Source organism: Gobius niger (genome assembly GCF_951799975.1).
Source record: "Gobius niger genome assembly, chromosome: 17".
Classification (NCBI taxonomy): Eukaryota; Metazoa; Chordata; class Actinopteri; order Gobiiformes; family Gobiidae; genus Gobius; species Gobius niger.
In genome coordinates, this window is record NC_136868.1 from 20828077 (window position 1) to 20851566 (window position 23490).

General features: G+C 46.4%; 1 protein-coding gene across 2 annotated transcripts in view; it reads left to right on the top strand.

Annotated features, from left to right (window-relative positions):
• Positions 1-23490, top strand: part of negr1 (neuronal growth regulator 1) — a 172882-nt gene that overhangs the window by 106824 nt on the left and 42568 nt on the right. For both annotated transcript variants that reach the window (XM_079575542.1, XM_079575543.1), the window contains exon 6: positions 1183-1331. In XM_079575542.1, the coding sequence (XP_079431668.1) occupies positions 1183-1331 (149 nt within the window). The remainder of the gene's footprint in view (positions 1-1182; positions 1332-23490) is intronic.

Consider the following 23490-nt stretch of genomic DNA (forward strand, 5'->3'; position numbering starts at 1 on the left):
AAACAATGAACAGACTTAAAAAAAAAAGTGTTAAATATCAACATCTCCCCAAGTCAACCAGGAAACATTTGTCATTTTGACTGCACAGATGTCAGGCACAACTGGGATGGGAGTTTTGCTAATCCTTGCACCTGCAACAAGCGATGAGTGTGTCAAGTGGCATCCAGCTGCTTCAGCCCCAGGTCACCCCATTCTCCTTCACAGCACCTCCCTGCCGCACTGTCACGCTGCAGACGGAGTGCGGAGAGGTGTGAAACATGGCAATAAAGAGCTGGGCATTAACCAAGTGAGATTACACACTCTGAACTCATTTGGACTTATGCACTTGTAAACAGCCTTTTGGATGTTTTCGAATGTATCAGTTCCTTTGTTTAGGGAGATACAGAAGTCACAGATACAAGCACAAGATCAGTTGTTTCATTGTCGTGATGGCACTTAACTTGACAAGAATTGCATAATAGGATGGAAATAGCACGACAGCTAGGGATTATGAAGGGAAATGCTGTCCGTGTTTCTATAGAAATATACATAGTATATAATAGTATAAGAGCTTACTCCATATTTCCCAGTAATTTACTGTTTTCATATCGGCTTATAGGTTAATCATTGATCAAATTACAATGACATGAAGTAGAAAGAACAATATGTCATGTTTCCATATTATTAATTATCATATTTGTTTACTTTTAGTTACCACATATGCTATTACCATGCTGTAAATACAAGTGTGCAGTAGGCCTGTTACGAAAACAAATTTGAAGTTCGATATATTGAGGCAGGAAAGTATCGCGAGAAACGATATTATTGACTCTGTCGATATTAGATACTGTCAACTCTCAGGCTTATGAAGGACAGTAAACCTTTGTTCTAAAAGTGCATCATCATATCCTAAAATACCACACAAGCTGCAATAAACATGAAATACAATGTAACTTCATTTGCTTTTACAAAGAAAAAATAGGGGGGGGGGGAACTAATAAATGTACAGATGATAAATATCGAGCCCAAAAATGTATCGTTTACCTGTTATTTACTGAACGATAAGTCGATATAGTAATTAACGTGACAGCCCTATTGTGCGGTTCATTTTGTAAAAAAGCAAAATCTCATTCAGAACCATTTAGTTTTTTGTGTCCAGCAACAACGAGCTCCATTCTATGAGAGGACTTTCTGTGTTCTCAGGATTTTAAAGGGCCAGGGCATCGACATCAAGAACCTCAGCTCCAGATCAGTGCTCACAGTCAACAACATGACAGAGGATCGCTACGGCAACTACACGTGCGTCGCCACCAACAAGATGGGCACAGCCAACGCCAGCGTGCTTCTCGTCCGTAAGTACAGTCCACCTGGCTTTCTGCTTGTGACTGATAGAGTGGTGAAAAGTTTTGGAGAGAGTAGTGTATTGAGTGCAATAAGAAATGGGAAATTTGAGAGTAATTATCGAAGGCTGCAAAGATAGACGTGCAAATTAGGTGTGATGTTCCGCCAAGACGAAAATCAGCTTTCTGTCACTTCTGAGGTTCCATGAAATGAAACGTGAGAGGACAATGCAGGTTTGTGGAAAAAAAAAAAAGGCAGTTTGTGTGTGTATGCAGGGGGTGTGTTAACTTTGTATGAATATCCTATATGACGCAAAGGGTCTTAAAATAAACCCACACATTTTATTTCTATCAAGAGAATATTTGTGCTTAGGACAATTTCTATGTTTCTGTTGGATTTACTGCACACTAAAAGATACTGTAATGTTCAATGTACATTTATGCATTTTAAGAGATTTCACACCATGACATCGAAGCTGCACTTTGGACATATCTATTATAATGTCCATATTTCTGCTATATGCCTTTCAGTGTAATGCAGTGAGCGCCCTAGAAAAGCAGCAGAACTTCTAAGTTTGTCCAGAAAGTGAGGATAACCCTTAGATACTTCAACAAATGTTTTGAAGAATGGCACAATTGTTTGGATGGTGCACACTATAGGAAGAACACATATTGTTCAATTGAATGATTGTGAATATGTCATTACTTGCGCGACACATCTTCGAAAGTCTTTGATTTAGTCATTTATTTCCATCTCACTCCCATCCACTATCATTTCCAAGTCGTCTGCTTGCTTCAACGGTGGTGAGACTTACAGCAAAAAACATCTGTAGTTACTGTTAATTGGAAATATAACAACGTCACAACCCTTCGCTTTTGTAGTCCACCCACTGTAATGTAAAACATATTGTGGTTTTCTGTGCATAAATGTGCTTTCAAAAAAAGTGAAGTATAAGAAATTGTCCTTTCGGTTGTTGGAAATAATTTATCCACCATTTTCAGTACAATCTTTTGTCTGTAAGTATGTGCTTCTGCTTGCTTTTATAGTTCTGCATGTAATTGAAAGTGAACATTTAATAATGTAAAAGCACCATAATTACTGTCCAAAAGCAGACAAGTCAAACTGTCAAAGTTGCATGTGACTCACAAGGTGCAGAGCTTTTATGGTGCACAAAGCTCTGCAAAGGCATGTGACGTACATGGCCTATTCAAGGGCCAAATGGCTCATGCTTTCACTCCATTTAACTCCAGTACTTGATTTGGGACAGCCTTACAATAGATGTTGTGATGACCAATACAAAATGCCAACAAAGACAAAACACAGTAGACCACTGTCATAGGGTTTGCTGCTTGCTGCATTCCAGAAATGTATTTTTTTTTTGTTTTCATGATGAGATTGCGGGTGCATGGTGGAGTAGCGTTTCTGGCTCTTTTCAAGGTGTGGCTGATGCATGGGTAAATGCTGCATGATGCCTTATTATCATCGATCTTGATAAAAAATTCCAAGGGGTCACCGCATTATATGGAAGGCATATTTTATAGATAAATATATATGCACTGTATAGTTTGCATGGAAAACATGCATTGTGGGGGGTCACAAAACACCAGCATGGTTTATATTTGGGAGTTACAACTACAAAGGTTGAGAAACACTGGTCCACAAAATTACACTACAAAAATGAATTTCGCCATTATAATGCTGGGCCTAAAAAACATCTCCACTTTTACCATAAGCTTCGGGAGACACAATAAAGAGTGAATGACACACTATCCAATTCTTTGTCATTTGTCTGTCATTTGCTTAAAGCTCTCATTCAATGCCTGATCAATGCTTTTTATCGACCGTGGAAGTATAATAAGCCCATTATATTTTTAATAGGCACCTTTGAAATAGCCAGACAGACAATTATTCCCAGTGCAGTGCCTTCGGCCATGGTCGGTAATGAGGTCAATTAGAAGACAAGGAATATGTTTTAGTAATAACTTCAGGATATTAATGGCCTGTTCTTGGCATGAATGACGTGATCGATACGAGAGGCTGTCAGTGGTGTCTATATTGCACAGACACTGAGGGAGAGACAGGCAGCAAAGAGACAGGGCATAACAATTTTAGAAACGTCTTGTTATTGCAACTATAGATGTGCGATTTATTCATGGACATCAAGAGTCTGTTTCCAGTGTAAATTGTAAACAATAATGTGAATCAAAGACAGAAAACAGACATTTGAACTGCTATAGTAGTAAGTCAGTAACATGCATTTCAGAACATGTTTGAGGAGTTGAAACCACTGTGTGCGTTTTATTGTTTACTGATACAGACAAAAGCAACATTTGATAATTACAGTCTTTGGGGTTTGCAATTGGTACCGCGGGAACCGTTTTGAAAAGCAGTGGCGTGAAAGAAATGACATCAGATTGACATGTTCAGACATTTTGAAGATGCCAGACTGAGAGCAGTTCAGCATGTATGAGAGAAGTATTGAAGATTATGAAACTGTTAATCTAAGGTGCTGGCTTCTGTTTTAGCAATAGCAGCAAAGCGATAAAAAACAGACCTCACTGCTAGTTTCAGAACAAAACTTGGCAATACATTTGCATGCGATGTGTTCTGTGATGAAATATGAACAGGTGAAGTAAATTATTCAGCAGTTATGTGCTGGCACTGTCTGATGATAGCGCTGTACCCACCTACTGGGCCAACACACTCAATACAGGAACATATTCCTGTTGCAATGGAAATTGTCAAAGGGGCGCTCTATACTCTGCTGTTTACGAATTCACAAAGAACATCAAAGGCTTGTTTCTGATCCCCAAATGGATGATCTAATGTGACACTGGCAGGCCTCAAAGGCAACCAAAGACGCCTGTGCCACCAAAAGCCCGCCACTCCCTCACTGCCATCCGCCGTCTTTATCTCCGCACTGTCTTCCTCCCAATCTCGCAGCCTTATCTGAGACACAAGCGCTCTTTTGTCCTCCCCTCGCTCCCACATATCTCCCCATACACACTCATCATGATCGGCACTAATGGCAGAAAAGGCCCATTGCTGCTGTAATTCTTAATGAGAAATGGCACGTCAATTGCGGCGATGCAAATAACAAAACCCAGAGGTTACATTTCACTTGGGGTGACTTTGGATTGCTATTTTAGAGGCAGTCAATAGCTATTGATGGACAAGGAGAGAAGTTGAAAAAAACATGCATATTTGATACAACATCTTACACTAGGGTGATTTTGAAGTCACAGCACAGCATGGGTGGCCTATGGTGGAGACGCCCTGTGTGTCTGCATGGAATGTGTTAGGATTTTGGCCAAAAGCACGGCGGGAATGAAACCAAGCCAAAAATATGTTTAGAGATTATGTCAAGATCGAATGCCAGGGAATAATTCATGATCACAAAACACAACAGAATAGCTTTGGAATTTTAAGTGCAAAGAAGCTCTCTACCATTATGCTACTCTGCTGTTAAGTCCAAATAATGGAATGGACTTTGCCAGGGCTAATGAGTATCCACTGACCAGGATTGTTGTTACTTGTTGGTGATTTTGTGATTGTAAATACAGCGTCTAATTGTGAGGAGCAAAACATGAAGTTACTGCAGGACTGTTTTACCCTTCAGAGTCATTCCGTTTCACACCAGTATTTTAAAAAGGGGGTTCATAAATTGCAAGTATGCAGTCTTTTAGCTCAGCTCTGCAGTGTCTTTGCGCTATTTCTCATTCAAAGGTTTGTCAGTAAAAGAAGAATAATAAAGCTAGTCAGTTCAAAACCATCCTAAAGGATCAGAACCAAAATAGTATTCATTAAACTTGAAAGGTTACTGTGTTCTTTGTTGTAAATCCCTTTTTCTCAAGCTCGCAGAGTGCTTTTATTTTAGTCCGTGAAGCAGCGCGCAATTAGCTTTGAGGAGACGAACTGTGTTGACCCTGAAAATCCTTCTTTGTGCAAAAGAAAACAAATTTGCCATCCAATTCAGAGTTAGTTGTCATCAGCAAATGTTCTAATGAAACAGCCCACCTGCTGAAGCAAACCAAACAATTCTTCAGTTTAATTTTGTCCGTTGTGACATGTAGCGCTCCCGCTCCAGCCACAAGAAAGTTTGAAAGCGGCATTCAATTTTGAAACCTGCGTGATTTTTTGTCTTATCTGGATCAAAGTGACCTGCAAAGTGCACACGAGAGAAAAAAACAATCACGTCTAGTGCGGTATCAGCTTTCTGAGGGAATCATTACACCCTTGTTTAATCAGCCACCGAAAAGGGATCAGTCAATTTGAAACACAACGTGCACTGTGTGGGCTCAGATTGATGCGCTTGTTGCAAAGAAAAATCCAATTTAATAAACAAAAGAGAAGCAAGTCCCTTACTCGGTGGTTCCGAGCAATTTACTCGTGGTGGAAATGACAAAGCATTCCAAAAAATGTGACACTATAAAATGTCCCCAACTTGTTTATGTGACCAGATGTTAGCAGCGGAAAGCAATGATGATGAACCCAAATTAAAGTATTTTCTTACCAAGCAAATGCTGTTAATTCCTCTGATATCAGATCCGCTCGCGGTGTTCGTTTTCATACCTCCGGCTCATGCTGTGCAAAAAAAAAAAGAATTAAAGCCGCAAGCGGCATTTAGAGGCCCTCGCGAGCAGCGTTGGCCGGTTGGCGCACGCCGTCGCACGCCACCGCAATAACCGGGGGGCGCTGCCGCGCCGTACGTGGTTAAAATTACGCTGCCACCCTCGGTTGAGTTTATAAAAGAGCAAAGGCAAGAAATGCGCCTTCGGCGCCAGATCACGCAATATTTCCCAAAATGGCCGACTTTGTGTGGGTTGCCTAGCAACCACGTAATGTACTTTTTTGTTCGGACGGTCATGACGAAGGTGTGTACCAATTTTGGTTTGGCTACGCCAAACTTGATTTCGGGTCGTTGCCATGGCAACACGGTGGGAAAATGGGCGTGGCCATAATTTATTTTTTGATCGGAGTCACGTGACGGATGTCTGTGCCAAATTTTTTTGGTCTACGACAAAGTTTACTTTTTTTCTCCATTCATTTTTATTCGGTGCTCTGCAGGGGGCGCTATTGCGCCCATTTTCAAAATTCCCATATCAAAACATCCGGGGCCGACGACTCGACCAACGATTCAAGTTACAGTAAAATTGGCCGCAGTTTGTGCGAGTTATGACTCTCCGAAGGCGACGGCGAACGCCAAAAACGAACGCCAAATTCATGGCGTTGCCATGACAAAACCGGAAATCCTATTAGAAAGTTTTTAATAACTTTTAATGCCCCACATGTGTAGATGATCTGGAGCGACCGGGGAGTCGCTGCGTTCAACGCCCTAGGACGAGTTCGTTCAAATGCGAGGGCACGAAAAGGCGCCTTCGGCGCCACGTCGCTCTTCTGGCCAAGATGGCCGCCGTACAGTTGGTTGCCTAGCAACCGCGTAATATGTTTTTTTTTTTGGCTTCATGTGACCAATCACTGTGCCGAATTTTTTTCGTCTACGACGAACTTAAATTTTCGGGTCTCTCCATAGGCGCAATGTAATCCTGATTTTCCAGGGGGCGCTGGCGCTCCATTTTTCGACATTTTTTAATGGGACTTTTTGACACTGTGTATCGCCGGGATTTTTAATTTTGGGCAAAAAATGGTGACTTTTCGTCGACGACTCGTCGAGTTATTCCAAAAAAACACGGATAGATGAAAAATAATAAGAATTAAAGCCGCAAGCGGCATTTAGAGGCCCTCACGAGCAGCGTTGGCCGGTTGGCGCACGCCGTCGCACGCCACCGCAATAACCGGGGGGGCGCTGCCGCACCCTACGTGGCTATGCTGTCGCTGCCACCCTCAGTTGAGTTTATAAAAGAGCAAATGCAAGAAACGGCGCCTTCGGCGCCAGATCACGCAATGTTTCCCAAAATGGCCGACTTTGTGTGGGTTGCCTAGCAACCACGTAATGTACTTTTTTTTTCGGACAGTCATGACAAAGGTGTGTACCAATTTTGGTTTGGCTACGCCAAACTTTATTTCGGGTCGTTGCCATGGCAACACGGTGGGAAAATGGGCGTGGCCATAATTTACTTTTTGATCGGGGTCACGTGACGGATGTTTGTGCCAAATTTTATTTGTCTACGACAAAGTTTACTTTTTTTCTCCATTAATTTTTATTCGGCGCTCTGCAGGGGGCGCTATCGCGCCCATTTTCAAAATTCCCATATCAAAACATCCGGGGCCGACGACTCGACCAACGATTCAAGTTTCACTGAAATCGGCCACAGTATGTGCGAGTTATGACTCTTTGAAGGTGACGGCGAACGCCGAAAACGAACGCCAAATTCATGGCGTTGCCATGACAAAACCGGAAATCCTATTAGAAAGTTTTTAATAACTTTTAATGCCCCACATGTGTAGATGATCTGGAGCGACCGGGGAGTCGCTGCGTTCAACGCCCTAGGACGAGTTCGTTCAAATGCGAGGGCACGAAAAGGCGCCTTCGGCGCCAGGTCGCTCTTCTGGCCAATATGGCCGCCATACAGATGGTTGCCTAGCAACCGCGTAATATCTTTTTTTTTTTGGTTCCATGTGACCAATCACTGTGCCGAATTTTTTTCGTCTGCGACGAACAAAAATTTTCGGGGTTTTCAGGATTTTGGGGGGTCTGGCCATAGGCCGCAATGTTAACGCCGTTTTTCCAGGGGGCGCTGACGCGCCATTTTTTTGAATTTTTGAAATTTGGAGATGTGAAAGTTTTTTTTTTCACCTAATTGAATTTTGGGCAAAAATTCAGGACTTTTCGTCGGTGGGAAGTGGCCGAAACGGCCTCCGGAGGGGGAGAGGAAAAATAATAATAAGAATTAAAGCCGCAAGCGGCATTTAGAGGCCCTCGCGAGCAGCGTTGGCCGGTTGGCGCACGCCGTCGCACGCCACCGCAATAACCGGGGGGCGCTGCCGCGCCGTACGTGGTTAAAATGACGCTACCACCCTCGGTCGAGTTTATAAAAGAGCAAAGGCAAGAAATGCGCCTTTGGCGCCAGATTATGCGATTTTTCCCAAAATGGGCGACTTTGTGTGGGTTGCCTAGCAACCGCGCAATGTACTTTTTTGTTCGGACAGTCATGACGAAGGTGTGTACCAATTTTGGTTTGGCTACGCCAAACTTTATTTCGGGTCGTTGCCATGGCAACACGGTGGGAAAATGGGCGTGGCCATAATTTACTTTTTGATCGGGGTCACGTGACGGATGTTTGTGCCAAATTTTATTTGTCTACGACAAAGTTTACTTTTTTTCTCCATTAATTTTTATTTGGTGCTCTGCAGGGGGCGCTATTGCGCCCATTTTCAAAATTCCCATATCAAAACATCCGGGGCCGACGACTCGACCAACGATTCAAGTTTCACTCAAATCGGCCAAAGTATGTGCGAGTTATGACTCTTCGAAAGTGACGGCGAACGCCGAAAACAAACGCCAAATTCATGGCGTTGCCATGACAAAACCGGAAATCCTATTAGAAAGTTTTTAATAACTTTTAATGCCCCACATGTGTAGATGATCTGGAGCGACCGGGGAGTCGCTGCGTTCAACGCCCTAGGACGAGTTCGTTCAAATGCGAGGGCACGAAAAGGCGCCTTCGGCGCCACGTCGCTCTTCTGGCCAATATGGCCGCCATACAGATGGTTGCCTAGCAACCGCGTAATATGTTTTTTTCTTTGGCTTCATGTGACCAATCACTGTGCCGAATTTTTTTCGTCTACGACGAACTAAAATTTTCGGCGTTTTCGTGATTTTGGGGGGTCTGGCCATAGGCCGCAATGTTAACGTGGTTTTTCCAGGGGGCGCTGACGCGCCATTTTTTAGAATTTTTGAAATTTGGAGATGTGAAGTTTTTTCTTTTCACCAAATTGAATTTTGGGCAAAAATTCAGGACTTTTCGTCGGTGGGAAAGTGGATTTCTGGGGGAGAGGAAAAATAATAATAATTAAAGCCGCAAGCGGCATTTAGAGGCCCTCGCGAGCAGCGTTGGCCGGTTGGCGCACGCCGTCGCACGCCACCGCAATAACCGGGGGCGCTGCCACGCCGTACGTCGTTATGCCGTCCCTGCCACCCTCGGTTGAGTTTATAAAAGAGCAAAGGCAAGAAATGCGCCTTCGGCGCCAGATCACGCAATATTTCCCAAAATGGCCGACTTTGTGTGGGTTGCCTAGCAACCACGTAATGTACTTTTTTGTTCGGACAGTCACGACGAACGTGTGTACCAATTTTGGTTTGGCTACGCCAAACTTTATTTCGGGTCGTTGCCATGGCAACACGGTGGGAAAATGGGCGTGGCCATAATTTACTTTTTGATCGAGGTCACGTGACGGATGTCTGCGCCAAATTTTATTTGTCTACGACAACGTTTACTTTTTTTCTCCATTAATTTTGATTTGGTGCTCTGCAGGGGGCGCTATCGCGCCCATTTTCAAAATTCCTATATCAAAACATCCGGGGCCGACGACTCGACCAACGATTCAAGTTTCACTCAAATCGGCCAAAGTATGTGCGAGTTATGACTCTTCGAAAGTGACGGCGAACGCCGAAAATGAACGCCAAATTCATGGCGTTGCCATGACAAAACCAGAAATCCTATTAGAAAGTTTTTAATAACTTTTAATGCCCCACATGTGTAGATGATCTGGAGCGACCGAGGAGTCGCTGCGTTCAACGCCCTAGGACGAGTTCGTTCAAATGCGAGGGCACAAAAAGGCGCCTTCGGCGCCAGGTCGCTCTTCTGGCCAATATGGCCGCCGTATAGTTGGTTGCCTAGCAACCGCGTAATATGTTATTTTTTTTGGCTTCATGTGACCAATCACTGTGCCGAATTTTTTTCGTCTGCGACGAACTAAAATTTTCGGGGTTTTCGGGATTTTGGGGGGTCTGGCCATTGGCCGCAATGTTAACGTCGTTTTTCCAGGGGGCGCTGACGCGCCATTTTTTTGAATTTTTGCATTTTGGAGATGTGAAAGTTTTTTTTTTCACCTAATTGAATTTTGGGCCAAAATTCAGGACTTTTCGTCGGTGGGAAAGTGGCCGAAACGGCCTTCGGGGGGGAGAGGAAAAATAATAATAATTAAAGCCGCAAGCGGCATTTAGAGGCCCTCGCGAGCAGCGTTGGCCGGTTGGCGCACGCCGTCGCACGCCACCGCAATAACCGGGGGGCGCTGCCGCGCCGTACGTGGTTAAAATGACGCTACCACCCTCGGTCGAGTTTATAAAAGAGCAAAGGCAAGAAATGCGCCTTTGGCGCCAGATTATGCGATTTTTCCCAAAATGGGCGACTTTGTGTGGGTTGCCTAGCAACCGCGCAATGTACTTTTTTGTTCGGACAGTCATGACGAAGGTGTGTACCAATTTTGGTTTGGCTACGCCAAACTTTATTTCGGGTCGTTGCCATGGCAACACGGTGGGAAAATGGGCGTGGCCATAATTTACTTTTTGATCGGGCTCACGTGACGGATGTTTGTGCCAAATTTTATTTGTCTACGACAAAGTTTACTTTTTTTCTCCATTAATTTTTATTCGGTGCTCTGCAGGGGGCGCTATTGCGCCCATTTTCAAAATTCCCATATCAAAACATCCGGGGCCGACGACTCGACCAACGATTCAAGTTTCACTAAAATCGGCCACAGTATGTGCGAGTTATGACTCTTCGAAGGCGACGGCGAACGCCAAAAACGAACGCCAAATTCATGGCGTTACCATGACAAAACCGGAAATCCTATTAGAAAGTTTTTAATAACTTTTAATGCCCCACATGTGTAGATGATCTGGAGCGACCGGGGAGTCGCTGCGTTCAACGCCCTAGGACGAGTTCGTTCAAATGCGAGGACACGAAAAGGCGCCTTCGGCGCCAGGTCGCTCTTCTGGCCAATATGGCCGCCATACAGATGGTTGCCTAGCAACCGCGTAATATCTTTTTTTTTCTGGCTTCATGCGACCAATCACTGTGCCGAATTTTTTTCGTCTACGACGAACTAAAATTTTCGGGGTTTTCGGGATTTTGGGGGGTCTGGCCATAGGCCGCAATGTTAACGCCGTTTTTCCAGGGGGCGCTGACGCGCCATTTTTTTGAATTTTTGAAATTTGGAGATGTGAAGTTTTTTCTTTTCACCAAATTGAATTTTGGGCAAAAATTCAGGACTTTTCGTCGGTGGGAAAGTGGATTTCTGGGGGAGAGGAAAAATAATAATAATAATAATTAAAGCCGCAAGCGGCATTTAGAGGCCCTCGCGAGCAGCGTTGGCCGGTTGGCGCACGCCGTCGCACGCCACCGCAACAACCGGGGGGCGCTGCCACGCCCTACATGATTCAGCTGTCGCTGCCACCCTCGGTTGAGTTTATAAAAGAGCAAAGGCAAGAAATGCGCCTTCGGCGCCAGATCACGCAATATTTCCCAAAATGGCCGACTTTGTGGGGGTTGCCTAGCAACCACGTAATGTACTTTTTTGTTCGGACGGTCATGACGAAGGTGTGTACCAATTTTGGTTTGGCTATGCCAAACTTTATTTCGGGTCGTTGCCATGGCAACACGGTGGGAAAATGGGCGTGGCCATAATTTATTTTTTGATCGGGGTCACGTGACGGATGTCTGTGCCAAATTTTATTTGTCTACGACAAAGTTTACTTTTTTTCTCCATTAATTTTTATTTGGCGCTCTGCAGGGGGCGCTATTGCGCCCATTTTCAAAATTCCCATATCAAAACATCCGGGGCCGACGACTCGACCAACGATTCAAGTTTCACTCAAATCGGCCACAGTTTGTGCGAGTTATGACTCTTCGAAGGCGACGGCGAACGCCAAAAACGAACGCCAAATTCATGGCGTTGCCATGACAAAACCGGAAATCCTATTAGAAAGTTTTTAATAACTTTTAATGCCCCACATGTGTAGATGCTCTGGAGCGACCGGGGAGTCGCTGCGTTCAACGCCCTAGGACGAGTTCGTTCAAATGTGAGGGCACGAAAAGGCGCCTTCGGCGCCAGGTCGCTCTTTTGGCCAAGATGGCCGCCATACTGTTGGTTGCCTAGCAACCGCGTAATATCTTTTTTTTTTTGGTTCCATGTGACCAATCACTGTGCCGAATTTTTTTCGTCTACGACGAACTAAAATTTTCGGGGTTTTCGGGATTTTGGGGGGTCTGGCCATAGGCCGCAATGTTAACGTCGTTTTTCCAGGGGGCGCTGACGCGCCATTTTTTTGAATTTTTGAAATTTGGAGATGTGGAGGTTTTTTTTTTCACCTAATTGAATTTTGGGCAAAAATTCAGGACTTTTCATCAGTGGGAAGTGGCCGAAACGGCCTCCGGGGGGGGAGAAGAAAAAAAATAATAATAATTAAAGCCGCAAGCGGCATTTAGAGGCCCTCGCGAGCAGCGTTGGCCGGTTGGCGCACGCCGTCGCACGCCACCGCAACAACCGGGGGGCGCTGCCACGCCCTACATGATTCAGCTGTCGCTGCCACCCTCGGTTGAGTTTATAAAAGAGCAAAGGCAAGAAATGCGCCTTCGGCGCCAGATCACGCAATATTTCCCAAAATGGCCGACTTTGTGGGGGTTGCCTAGCAACCACGTAATGTACTTTTTTGTTCGGACGGTCATGACGAAGGTGTGTACCAATTTTGGTTTGGCTATGCCAAACTTTATTTCGGGTCGTTGCCATGGCAACACGGTGGGAAAATGGGCGTGGCCATAATTTATTTTTTGATCGGGGTCACGTGACGGATGTCTGTGCCAAATTTTATTTGTCTACGACAAAGTTTACTTTTTTTCTCCATTAATTTTTATTTGGCGCTCTGCAGGGGGCGCTATTGCGCCCATTTTCAAAATTCCCATATCAAAACATCCGGGGCCGACGACTCGACCAACGATTCAAGTTTCACTCAAATCGGCCACAGTTTGTGCGAGTTATGACTCTTCGAAGGCGACGGCGAACGCCAAAAACGAACGCCAAATTCATGGCGTTGCCATGACAAAACCGGAAATCCTATTAGAAAGTTTTTAATAACTTTTAATGCCCCACATGTGTAGATGCTCTGGAGCGACCGGGGAGTCGCTGCGTTCAACGCCCTAGGACGAGTTCGTTCAAATGTGAGGGCACGAAAAGGCGCCTTCGGCGCCAGGTCGCTCTTTTGGCCAAGATGGCCGCCATACTGTTGGTTGCCTAGCAACCGCGTAATATCTTTTTTTTTTTGGTTCCATGTGACCAATCACTGTGCCGAATTTTTTTCGTCTACGACGAACTAAAATTTTCGGGGTTTTCGGGATTTTGGGGGGTCTGGCCATAGGCCGCAATGTTAACGTCGTTTTTCCAGGGGGCGCTGACGCGCCATTTTTTTGAATTTTTGAAATTTGGAGATGTGGAGGTTTTTTTTTTCACCTAATTGAATTTTGGGCAAAAATTCAGGACTTTTCATCAGTGGGAAGTGGCCGAAACGGCCTCCGGGGGGGGAGAAGAAAAAAAATAATAATAATAATAATAATAATTAAAGCCGCAAGCGGCATTTAGAGGCCCTCGCGAGCGGCGTTGGCCGGTTGGCGCACGCCGTCGCACGCCACCGCAACAACCGGGGGGCGCTGCCGCGCCGTACGTCGTTATGCCGTCCCTGCCACCCTCGGTTGAGTTTATAAAAGAGCAAAGGCAAGAGATGCGCCTTCGGCGCCAGATCACGCAATATTTCCCAAAATGGCCGACTTTGTGTGGGTTGCCTAGCAACCACGTAATGTACTTTTTTGTTCGGACGGTCATGACGAAGGTGTGTACCAATTTTGGTTTGGCTACGCCAAAGTTTATTTCGGGTCGTTGTCATGGCAACACGGTGGGAAAATGGGCGTGGCCATAATTTACTTTTTGATCGGGGTCACGTGACGGATGTCTGTGCCAAATTTTTTTTGTCTACGACAAAGTTCACTTTTTTTCTCCATTCATTTTTATTCGGTGCTCTGCAGGGGGCGCTATTGCGCCCATTTTCAAAATTCCTGTATCAAAACATCCGGGGCCGACGACTCGACCAACGATTCAAGTTTCACTCAAATCGGCCAAAGTATGTGCGAGTTATGACTCTTCGAAGGTGACGGCGAGCGCCGAAAACGAACGCCAAATTCATGGCGTTGCCATGACAAAACCGGAAATTCTATTAGAAAGTTTTTAATAACTTTTAATGCCCCACATGTGGAGATGATCTGGAGCGACCGAGGAGTCGCTGCGTTCAACGCCCTAGGACGAGTTCGTTCAAATGCGAGGGCACGAAAACGCGCCTTCGGCGCCAGGTCGCTCTTCTGGCCAAAATGGCCGCCATACAGATGGTTGCCTAGCAACCGCGTAATATGTTTTTTTTTCCGGCTTCATGCGACCAATCACTGTGCCGAATTTTTTTCGTCTACGACGAACTAAAATTTTCGGGTTTTTCGGGATTTTGGGGGGTCTGGCCATAGGCCGCAATGTTAACGCCGTTTTTCCAGGGGGCGCTGACGCGCCATTTTTTGGAATTTTTGAAATTTGGAGATGTGAAGTTTTTTCTTTTCACCAAATTGAATTTTGGGCAAAAATTCAGGACTTTTCGTCGGTGGGAAAGTGGATTTCTGGGGGAGAGGAAAAATAATAATAATAATAATAATAAGAAAAAGAAAAACCCTTACAATAACAATATAGCGCCGCCTGCGGCGGCCCATATTTATATCGTCGGAAAGGTCTCACGTCCAGTAACCCACCCGTGAGGTTCATTGTCAAATACGAGCGCGTTGCGCTCGTATTTTACCACTTCTTTGTCAATATTTCTTAATGCGTTTTTTTTTTCAGATTTTTGTGCGAGCAACAACAAATATGCCGCTTTCGCGGCAAACACCTATATCATTGGATAGGCCTCAATGCCCTGAGTCACTCTAGTAGTGTTTTGGGCATTGGGAAGTGGCCATGGTCGATGACGAGCGCGTTGCGCTCGTCATCGACTACTTTCTAGTCAATGTTGCGCCTTGCCTGGATTTTTCACCTTTTTTCACACGAGCAGTTACAAATGTGCCGCTTTCGCGGCACACGCCTATTTCACCGGACAGATCGGGGTGCCGGGAGTCCCCCCATTACTGTCTAATGCATGGGGAGCGCTCCGCGCTCTGTTTCTTGAGCGCTACGCGCTCTTTTCGGGACGTGCGCTACGCGCACGTCTTTCATCAGTGCGCTCCGCGCACTGCCGTACAATTACAATAGGCCCGAGCCCTGCCAGGCCGCTCGGGCCTAATTAAAGCCGCAAGCGGCATCGAACGGCCCTCGCGGGCCGTGCCTCCTTTAGCGCCTCTATTGCCGCGTCTATGTAACCGTACCAAGGGCGCCACACTGCATTTTATTGCCCTGATGTGCCATTAATCTTTGTCAGTAAACATCAGAGCTACATTTTTAGCCTCTCCATGTAAGCAATGGCTCAAGCCTGCAGAGGGCGCTAGCGCGCCCGTAATCTTTTTAATTTCACAACTGGCATCAGATGACCCTAACGGGCCGTATTTCCATGACCACTGTCCACAAGCTCCTGACAGGGGGCGCTAACGCGCTGTAATGTTGTATAATGTGAGATGTATGTGTCAGCCCCATTGGATAACATGGGGGGCCCCGGGGGTCACCATGGCAACACCGTACAAAATACGATATGGGTGTCATTGGCTTTTTGGATCGGGACGCCATCAACTATTTTTGTACCGAATTTCATCCATTTCCGACAAACTAATTTTTTTCCCATAATGCATTTTTTCTTCTGCACCTGGAGGGGGCGCTATCGCGCCCAATGGCACTTTTTCCACATTTGTTGCGTCCAGGGGTGAAAGGTCAACAAAATGTATATTTCCGATTTTTAATCGGAGTTTGTTTGTGCGAATGGGAGCGATTTTTAGTTTTTGATGAATCGCAAAATACTTCGGAAAGATTGCGGCTTCGCCGCAAACGAACCATAAAACTTAGCCAAAAAATTTGGATAACTTTTGATGCCCCACATCTGGAGATGAGCTGGAGCGATTTTGAGCTCATTTGGTGAAACGCCCTAGGAGGAGTTCGTTAAAATGCGACGTCAGCGAAAACGCTGACTCAGCATTCTCAGGACTTCCTGTCAAAATGGCGGACTTCCGGTTTGTCAGGGGGCGTGGCCACAATAATATTTTTTTTTTGTCGTCACATGACGAATGTCTGGACCGAATCTCGTCGCTCTACGACAAAGTTTACTTCGGCCCCTCCCCCATTGGCGCAATGTATTTTGATTTTTGTAGGTGGCGCTGTCGCGCCATTTTTTTCCCCCCCAATATGAAACACACATTTAAATTAATTTTTCACCGGACCTGAATTTTGGGCAAAGTTTGGTGAGTTTTCGACAATGTTCAGGGGGTCAAATTCCTGCTCAAAGAGCAGAAGAAGAAGAAAGAAAGAATAATAATAATATTTTTTACAAAAACAATATCGTCGCTTTCGCGACGATATCATAATATACATTTTTGGAAAGCTTTCAACGAACCGCACGCACCCGTGGGGGTCCTGGGTGGATGACGAGCGCTTCGCGCTCGTCATCCACTATATACCCCCATTCACACTATATACCCCCATTCATTTTAATGCAATAATAAGTATAAAGGGCCCACACCTCCGGTGTGGGCTGTCACTGTTTTACACGGTGAGTTTACGGTTGACATGGGGACAGCGCTTCGCGCTGTTTTTGTGCGCTCCGCGCACTTAGGTTCAGTGCGCTGCGCGCACTGCGCTGTGATTACGATTACAATAGGCCCTTGCGACGGCAGGCCGCTCGGGCCTAATAAGAAAAACCCTTACAATAACAATATAGCGCCGCCTCCGGCGGCCCATCTTTATATCGTCGGAAAGGTCTCACGTCCAGTAACCCACCCGTAAGGTTCATTGTCAAATACGAGCGCGTTGCGCTCGTATTTTACCACTTCTTTGTCAATATTTCTTAATGCGTTTTTTTTTCAGATTTTTTTGCGAGCAACAACAAATATGCCGCTTTCGCGGCAAACACCTATATCATTGGATAGGCCTCGATGCCCTGAGTCACTCTAGTAGTGTTTTGGGCATTGGGAAGTGGCCATGGTCGATGACGAGCGCGTTGCGCTCGTCATCGACTACTTTCTTGTCAATGTTGCGCCTTCACTGGATTTTTCACCTTTTTTCACACGAGCAGTTACAAATGTGCCGCTTTCGCGGCACACGCCTATTTCACCGGACAGGGCGTGGTGCCGGGAGTCCCCCATTACTGTCTAATGCATGGGGAGCGCTCCGCGCTCTGTTTCTTGAGCGCTGCGCGCTCTTTTCGGGACGTGCGCTACGCGCACGTCTTTCTTCAGTGCGCTCCGCGCACTGCCGTACAATTACAATAGGCCCGAGCCCTGCCAGGCCGCTCGGGCCTAATAATAATAATAATAAGAAAAACCCTTACAATAACAATATAGCGCCGCCTCCGGCGGCCCATCTTTATATCGTCGGAAAGGTCTCACGTCCAGTAACCCACCCGTAAGGTTCATTGTCAAATACGAGCGCGTTGCGCTCGTATTTTACCACTTCTTTGTCAATATTTCTTAATGCGTTTTTTTTTCAGATTTTTTTGCGAGCAACAACAAATATGCCGCTTTCGCGGCAAACACCTATATCATTGGATAGGCCTCGATGCCCTGAGTCACTCTAGTAGTGTTTTGGGCATTGGGAAGTGGCCATGGTCGATGACGAGCGCGTTGCGCTCGTCATCGACTACTTTCTTGTCAATGTTGCGCCTTCACTGGATTTTTCACCTTTTTTCACACGAGCAGTTACAAATGTGCCGCTTTCGCGGCACACGCCTATTTCACCGGACAGGGCGTGGTGCCGGGAGTCCCCCATTACTGTCTAATGCATGGGGAGCGCTCCGCGCTCTGTTTCTTGAGCGCTGCGCGCTCTTTTCGGGACGTGCGCTACGCGCACGTCTTTCTTCAGTGCGCTCCGCGCACTGCCGTACAATTACAATAGGCCCGAGCCCTGCCAGGCCGCTCGGGCCTAATAATAAGAAAAAGAAAAACTCTTACAATAACAATATAGCGCCGCCTGCGGCGGCCCATATTTATATCGTCGGAAAGGTCTCACGTCCAGTAACCCACCCGTAAGGTTCATTGTCAAATACGAGCGCGTTGCGCTCGTATTTTACCACTTCTTTGTCAATATTTCTTAATGCGTTTTTTTTTCAGATTTTTATGCGAGCAACTACAAATATGCCGCTTTCGCGGCAAACACCTATATCATTGGATAGGCCTCGATGCCCTGAGTCACTCTAGTAGTGTTTTGGGCATTGGGAAGTGGCCATGGTCGATGACGAGCGCGTTGCGCTCGTCATCGACTACTTTCTTGTCAATGTTGCGCCTTCACTGGATTTTTCACCTTTTTTCACACGAGCAGTTACAAATGTGCCGCTTTCGCGGCACACGCCTATTTCACCGGACAGGGCGTGGTGCCGGGGTCCCCCCGATTACTGTCTAATGCATGGGGAGCGCTCCGCGCTCTGTTTCTTGAGCGCTGCGCGCTCTTTTCGGGACGTGCGCTACGCGCACGTCTTTCTTCAGTGCGCTCCGCGCACTGCCGTACAATTACAATAGGCCCGAGCCCTGCCAGGCCGCTCGGGCCTAATAATAATAATAATAAGAAAAACCCTTACAATAACAATATAGCGCCGCCTCCGGCGGCCCATATTTATATCGTCGGAAAGGTCTCACGTCCAGTAACCCACCCGTAAGGTTCATTGTCAAATACGAGCGCGTTGCGCTCGTATTTTACCACTTCTTTGTCAATATTTCTTAATGCGTTTTTTTTTCAGATTTTTTTGCGAGCAACAACAAATATGCCGCTTTCGCGGCAAACACCTATATCATTGGATAGGCCTTAATGCCCTGAGTCACTCTAGTAGTGTTTTGGGCATTGGGAAGTGGCCATGGTCGATGACGAGCGCGTTGCGCTCGTCATCGACTACTTTCTTGTCAATGTTGCGCCTTCACTGGATTTTTCACCTTTTTTCACACGAGCAGTTACAAATGTGCCGCTTTCGCGGCACACGCCTATTTCACCGGACAGGGCGTGGTGCCGGGAGTCCCCCCATTACTGTCTAATGCATGGGGAGCGCTCCGCGCTCTGTTTCTTGAGCGCTGCGCGCTCTTTTCGGGACGTGCGCTACGCGCACGTCTTTCTTCAGTGCGCTCCGCGCACTGCCGTACAATTACAATAGGCCCGAGCCCTGCCAGGCCGCTCGGGCCTAATAATAATAATAAGAAAAAGAAAAACTCTTACAATAACAATATAGCGCCGCCTGCGGCGGCCCATATTTATATCGTCGGAAAGGTCTCACGTCCAGTAACCCACCCGTAAGGTTCATTGTCAAATACGAGCGCGTTGCGCTCGTATTTTACCACTTCTTTGTCAATATTTCTTAATGCGTTTTTTTTTCAGATTTTTGTGCGAGCAACAACAAATATGCCGCTTTCGCGGCAAACACCTATATCATTGGATAGGCCTTAATGCCCTGAGTCACTATAGTGGTGTTTTGGGCATTGGGAAGTGGCCATGGTCGATGACGAGCGCGTTGCGCTCGTCATCGACTACTTTCTTGTCAATGTTGCGCCTTGCCTGGATTTTTCACCTTTTTTCACACGAGCAGTTACAAATGTGCCGCTTTCGCGGCACACGCCTATTTCACCGGACAGGGCGTGGTGCCGGGAGTCCCCCCATTACTGTCTAATGCATGGGGAGCGCTCCGCGCTCTGTTTCTTGAGCGCTGCGCGCTCTTTTCGGGACGTGCGCTACGCGCACGTCTTTCTTCAGTGCGCTCCGCGCACTGCCGTACAATTACAATAGGCCCGAGCCCTGCCAGGCCGCTCGGGCCTAATAAGAAAAACCCGTACAATAACAATATAGCGCCGCCTGCGGCGGCCCATATTTATATCGTCGGAAAGGTCTCACGTCCAGTAACCCACCCGTAAGGTTCATTGTCAAATACGAGCGCGTTGCGCTCGTATTTTACCACTTCTTTGTCAATATTTCTTAATGCGTTTTTTTTTCATATTTTTATGCGAGCAACTACAAATATGCCGCTTTCGCGGCAAACACCTATATCATTGGATAGGCCTTAATGCCCTGAGTCACTCTAGTAGTGTTTTGGGCATTGGGAAGTGGCCATGGTCGATGACGAGCGCGTTGCGCTCGTCATCGACTGCTTTCTCGTCAATGTTGCGCCATGCCTGCAGTTTTCATCTTTTTCCACACGAGCAGTTACAAATGTGCCGCTTTCGCGGCACACGCCTATTTCACCGGACAGGGCGTGGTGCCGGGAGTCCCCCCATTACTGTCTAATGCATGGGGAGCGCTCCGCGCTCTGTTTTTTGAGCGCTGTGCGCTCTTTTCGGGACGTGCGCTACGCGCACGTCTTTCTTCAGTGCGCTCCGCGCACTGCCGTACAATTACAATAGGCCCGAGCCCTGCCAGGCCGCTCGGGCCTAATAATAAGAATAAGAAAAACCCTTACAATAACAATATAGCGCCGCCTCCGGCGGCCCATATTTATATCGTCGCAAAGGTCTCATGTCCAGTAACCCACCCGTGAGGTTCATTGTCAAATACGAGCGCGTTGCGCTCGTATTTTACCACTTCTTTGTCAATATTTCTTAATGCGTTTTTTTTTCATATTTTTTTGCGAGCAACAACAAATATGCCGCTTTCGCGGCAAACACCTATATCATTGGATAGGCCTTAATGCCCTGAGTCACTCTAGTAGTGTTTTGGGCATTGGGGAGTGGCCATGGTCGATGACGAGCGCGTTGCGCTCGTCATCGACTACTTTCTTGTCAATGTTGCGCCAGGCCTGGATTTTTTACCTTTTTTCACACGAGCAGTTACAAATGTGCCGCTTTCGCGGCACACGCCTATTTCACCGGACAGGGCGTGGTGCCGGGAGTCCCCCCATTACTGTCTGATGCATGGGGAGCGCTCCGCGCTCTGTTTCTTGAGCGCTGCGCGCTCTTTTCGGGACGTGCGCTACGCGCACGTCTTTCATCAGTGCGCTCTGCGCACTGCCGTACAATTACAATAGGCCCGAGCCCTGCCAGGCCGCTCGGGCCTAATAAGTTTGGACTCCTCGGAGCTCATAAGACAAAAACAAGATATGCAAACAACAAAACTCCAGAGTGGTCCTCAGGCGACTCTTTAAAGTCATCCCACTAAAACATGATACAGTTATGGCTGCTGGAGACAAAATAGTGTGCCTAAGTGGACTGCTGATAATGCCTATGTGTGTGATAACCACTTATGCCATTAATAAAAAGAAAAAGTAAGGAAAAAGGAGAGATTCCGTTGCAATATTTGTTGGAAGATTCATTACTAAACAGCAACGGCTTTGATAGGTGGAATTTCTGACCTTTTCATGCTTTGAGCTATTTTATGCCAGTATGCATGGCCTAAAGGTGTAATAACTGCTGTCTCTACTTCCACACCGAAACATACCGCTCTTTTGTCTTGTTTTTCATTCTTTAAGATCAAACAAGATTGTGCAGAATCAACTAAAATCAATTAGCAACAAACGACGGTCATTGTATAAGTGACTGTACGCACAAATTGACCATGTTCAGACAAAAGTAAATACATTTCATCATGTTGCATTCAAATTACTCTGCACTTTCCCTCCATAATTCCAACCTGTGAATTGCCAATCACCAAACTGGCAATCGGCACCATTTTCAACTTGCTATTTCATGTGCTCGATGGTAGTGAAGTTTGATGGAAACACTGGGACAGCTCTCTCCAATTTCTTTCCCAAAGTCCTCCAGCTTAATTGGTCAAACCTTTATCCCTTGGCCCACCTCGGCTTAGCCTTGGAGGAGATTTTTTCTTTCTGGCTTGTACCCCTCGTTTCTCCCTCCTCTCCACCCCTGCTGTAATCGGAAGAGACTGATGGTGTGGCAGAAAGAACGCCTCTTTGTCATGGCGCGGCATCCCCTCGGGCACCCACACACACACACACGGACACAAACACACACGGACACAGACACACCGGCGCACGTTGCCGGCTAGTTGCTTAATGAACATTGTGCCGGCTTGTTGCGCGTATCAATCAGCGGGTGTGTAGGTGTCATTTTGACGTGTCTCCTCATCTGCCGAGGTTGTTGATGATGTTGTTTGCCGTCGCTTGCTGTGATTGTTACCTGAGTCATACTACAACAGCGCAGGGAGATGGGAGCTAAAGGTGAACTCCGAAATGTGGGTGTGAAATAACAATGTGTGTCCCGACAAAAAGAGAACCAGGTGGTTGGTCAGGACTAGTCAATCCCATTCAAGTTAATAGGCATCTTTTTGTCCAAATGGAAAGCATTTTGACGGTGAATATTCTTATTAAAGGAATGAAGCAGGTTGAGCTTTCAGTATCCCTTTATTTTCCCAAAAGCGCCCTTATGGTGTTGTGCCATTTACCTATCACAGAAATGCCTGCATTTCCATATTCAGGCAATCAGAAAGCCCATTAACATTTCACAGGCGAACTGCAGCGAGGAAATATTTGGTGCTGAAGCCGAGCGTTCATTTAGCGGTCCAACGGGCAATGGGCTGAAACCCTCCCACACCACACCCACCCAGTAAGAGCAGCCAGCTGCTCCGGTAGCAGGACTCATCCCTGGATGACTGGCCAGTACAGGCCCACATGATGATGCATCGTCTGGCCACCATTAAAAGGACATAGGATGAATAAGTAATGATTTGGCTCAGGACTGGATGCAGAAATCAACACCCACAGTCCCACGAGGAGCATGTTCATACATAACTGAAATGAACTCTTAACAGACTGAACTGCCAAGCCGGTCACTTCCTATGAGCGGCATTAAGAGGAGCTAAGTAAGGTTTATTACACTTAGATCAATATCATATTACAGCTGTGAGACTTTGATGAGTTTTAATCAATACTCCTATCTCAGTTCGGCATCCAAGCGAGACTCTGTGATTCCTCAAATCTGTCACTGATTTTGGGTTTGTAGGCAGTTGCGTTGTTTCTCTTGCTGCTACACAATGGGACCACAAGGAGAGGTGCACTGGAGAGGTGCACTGGAGAGGTGCACTGGTCAACAGGCTTCATTGCTTTGGTGAGGGTGAACACTCTACTAC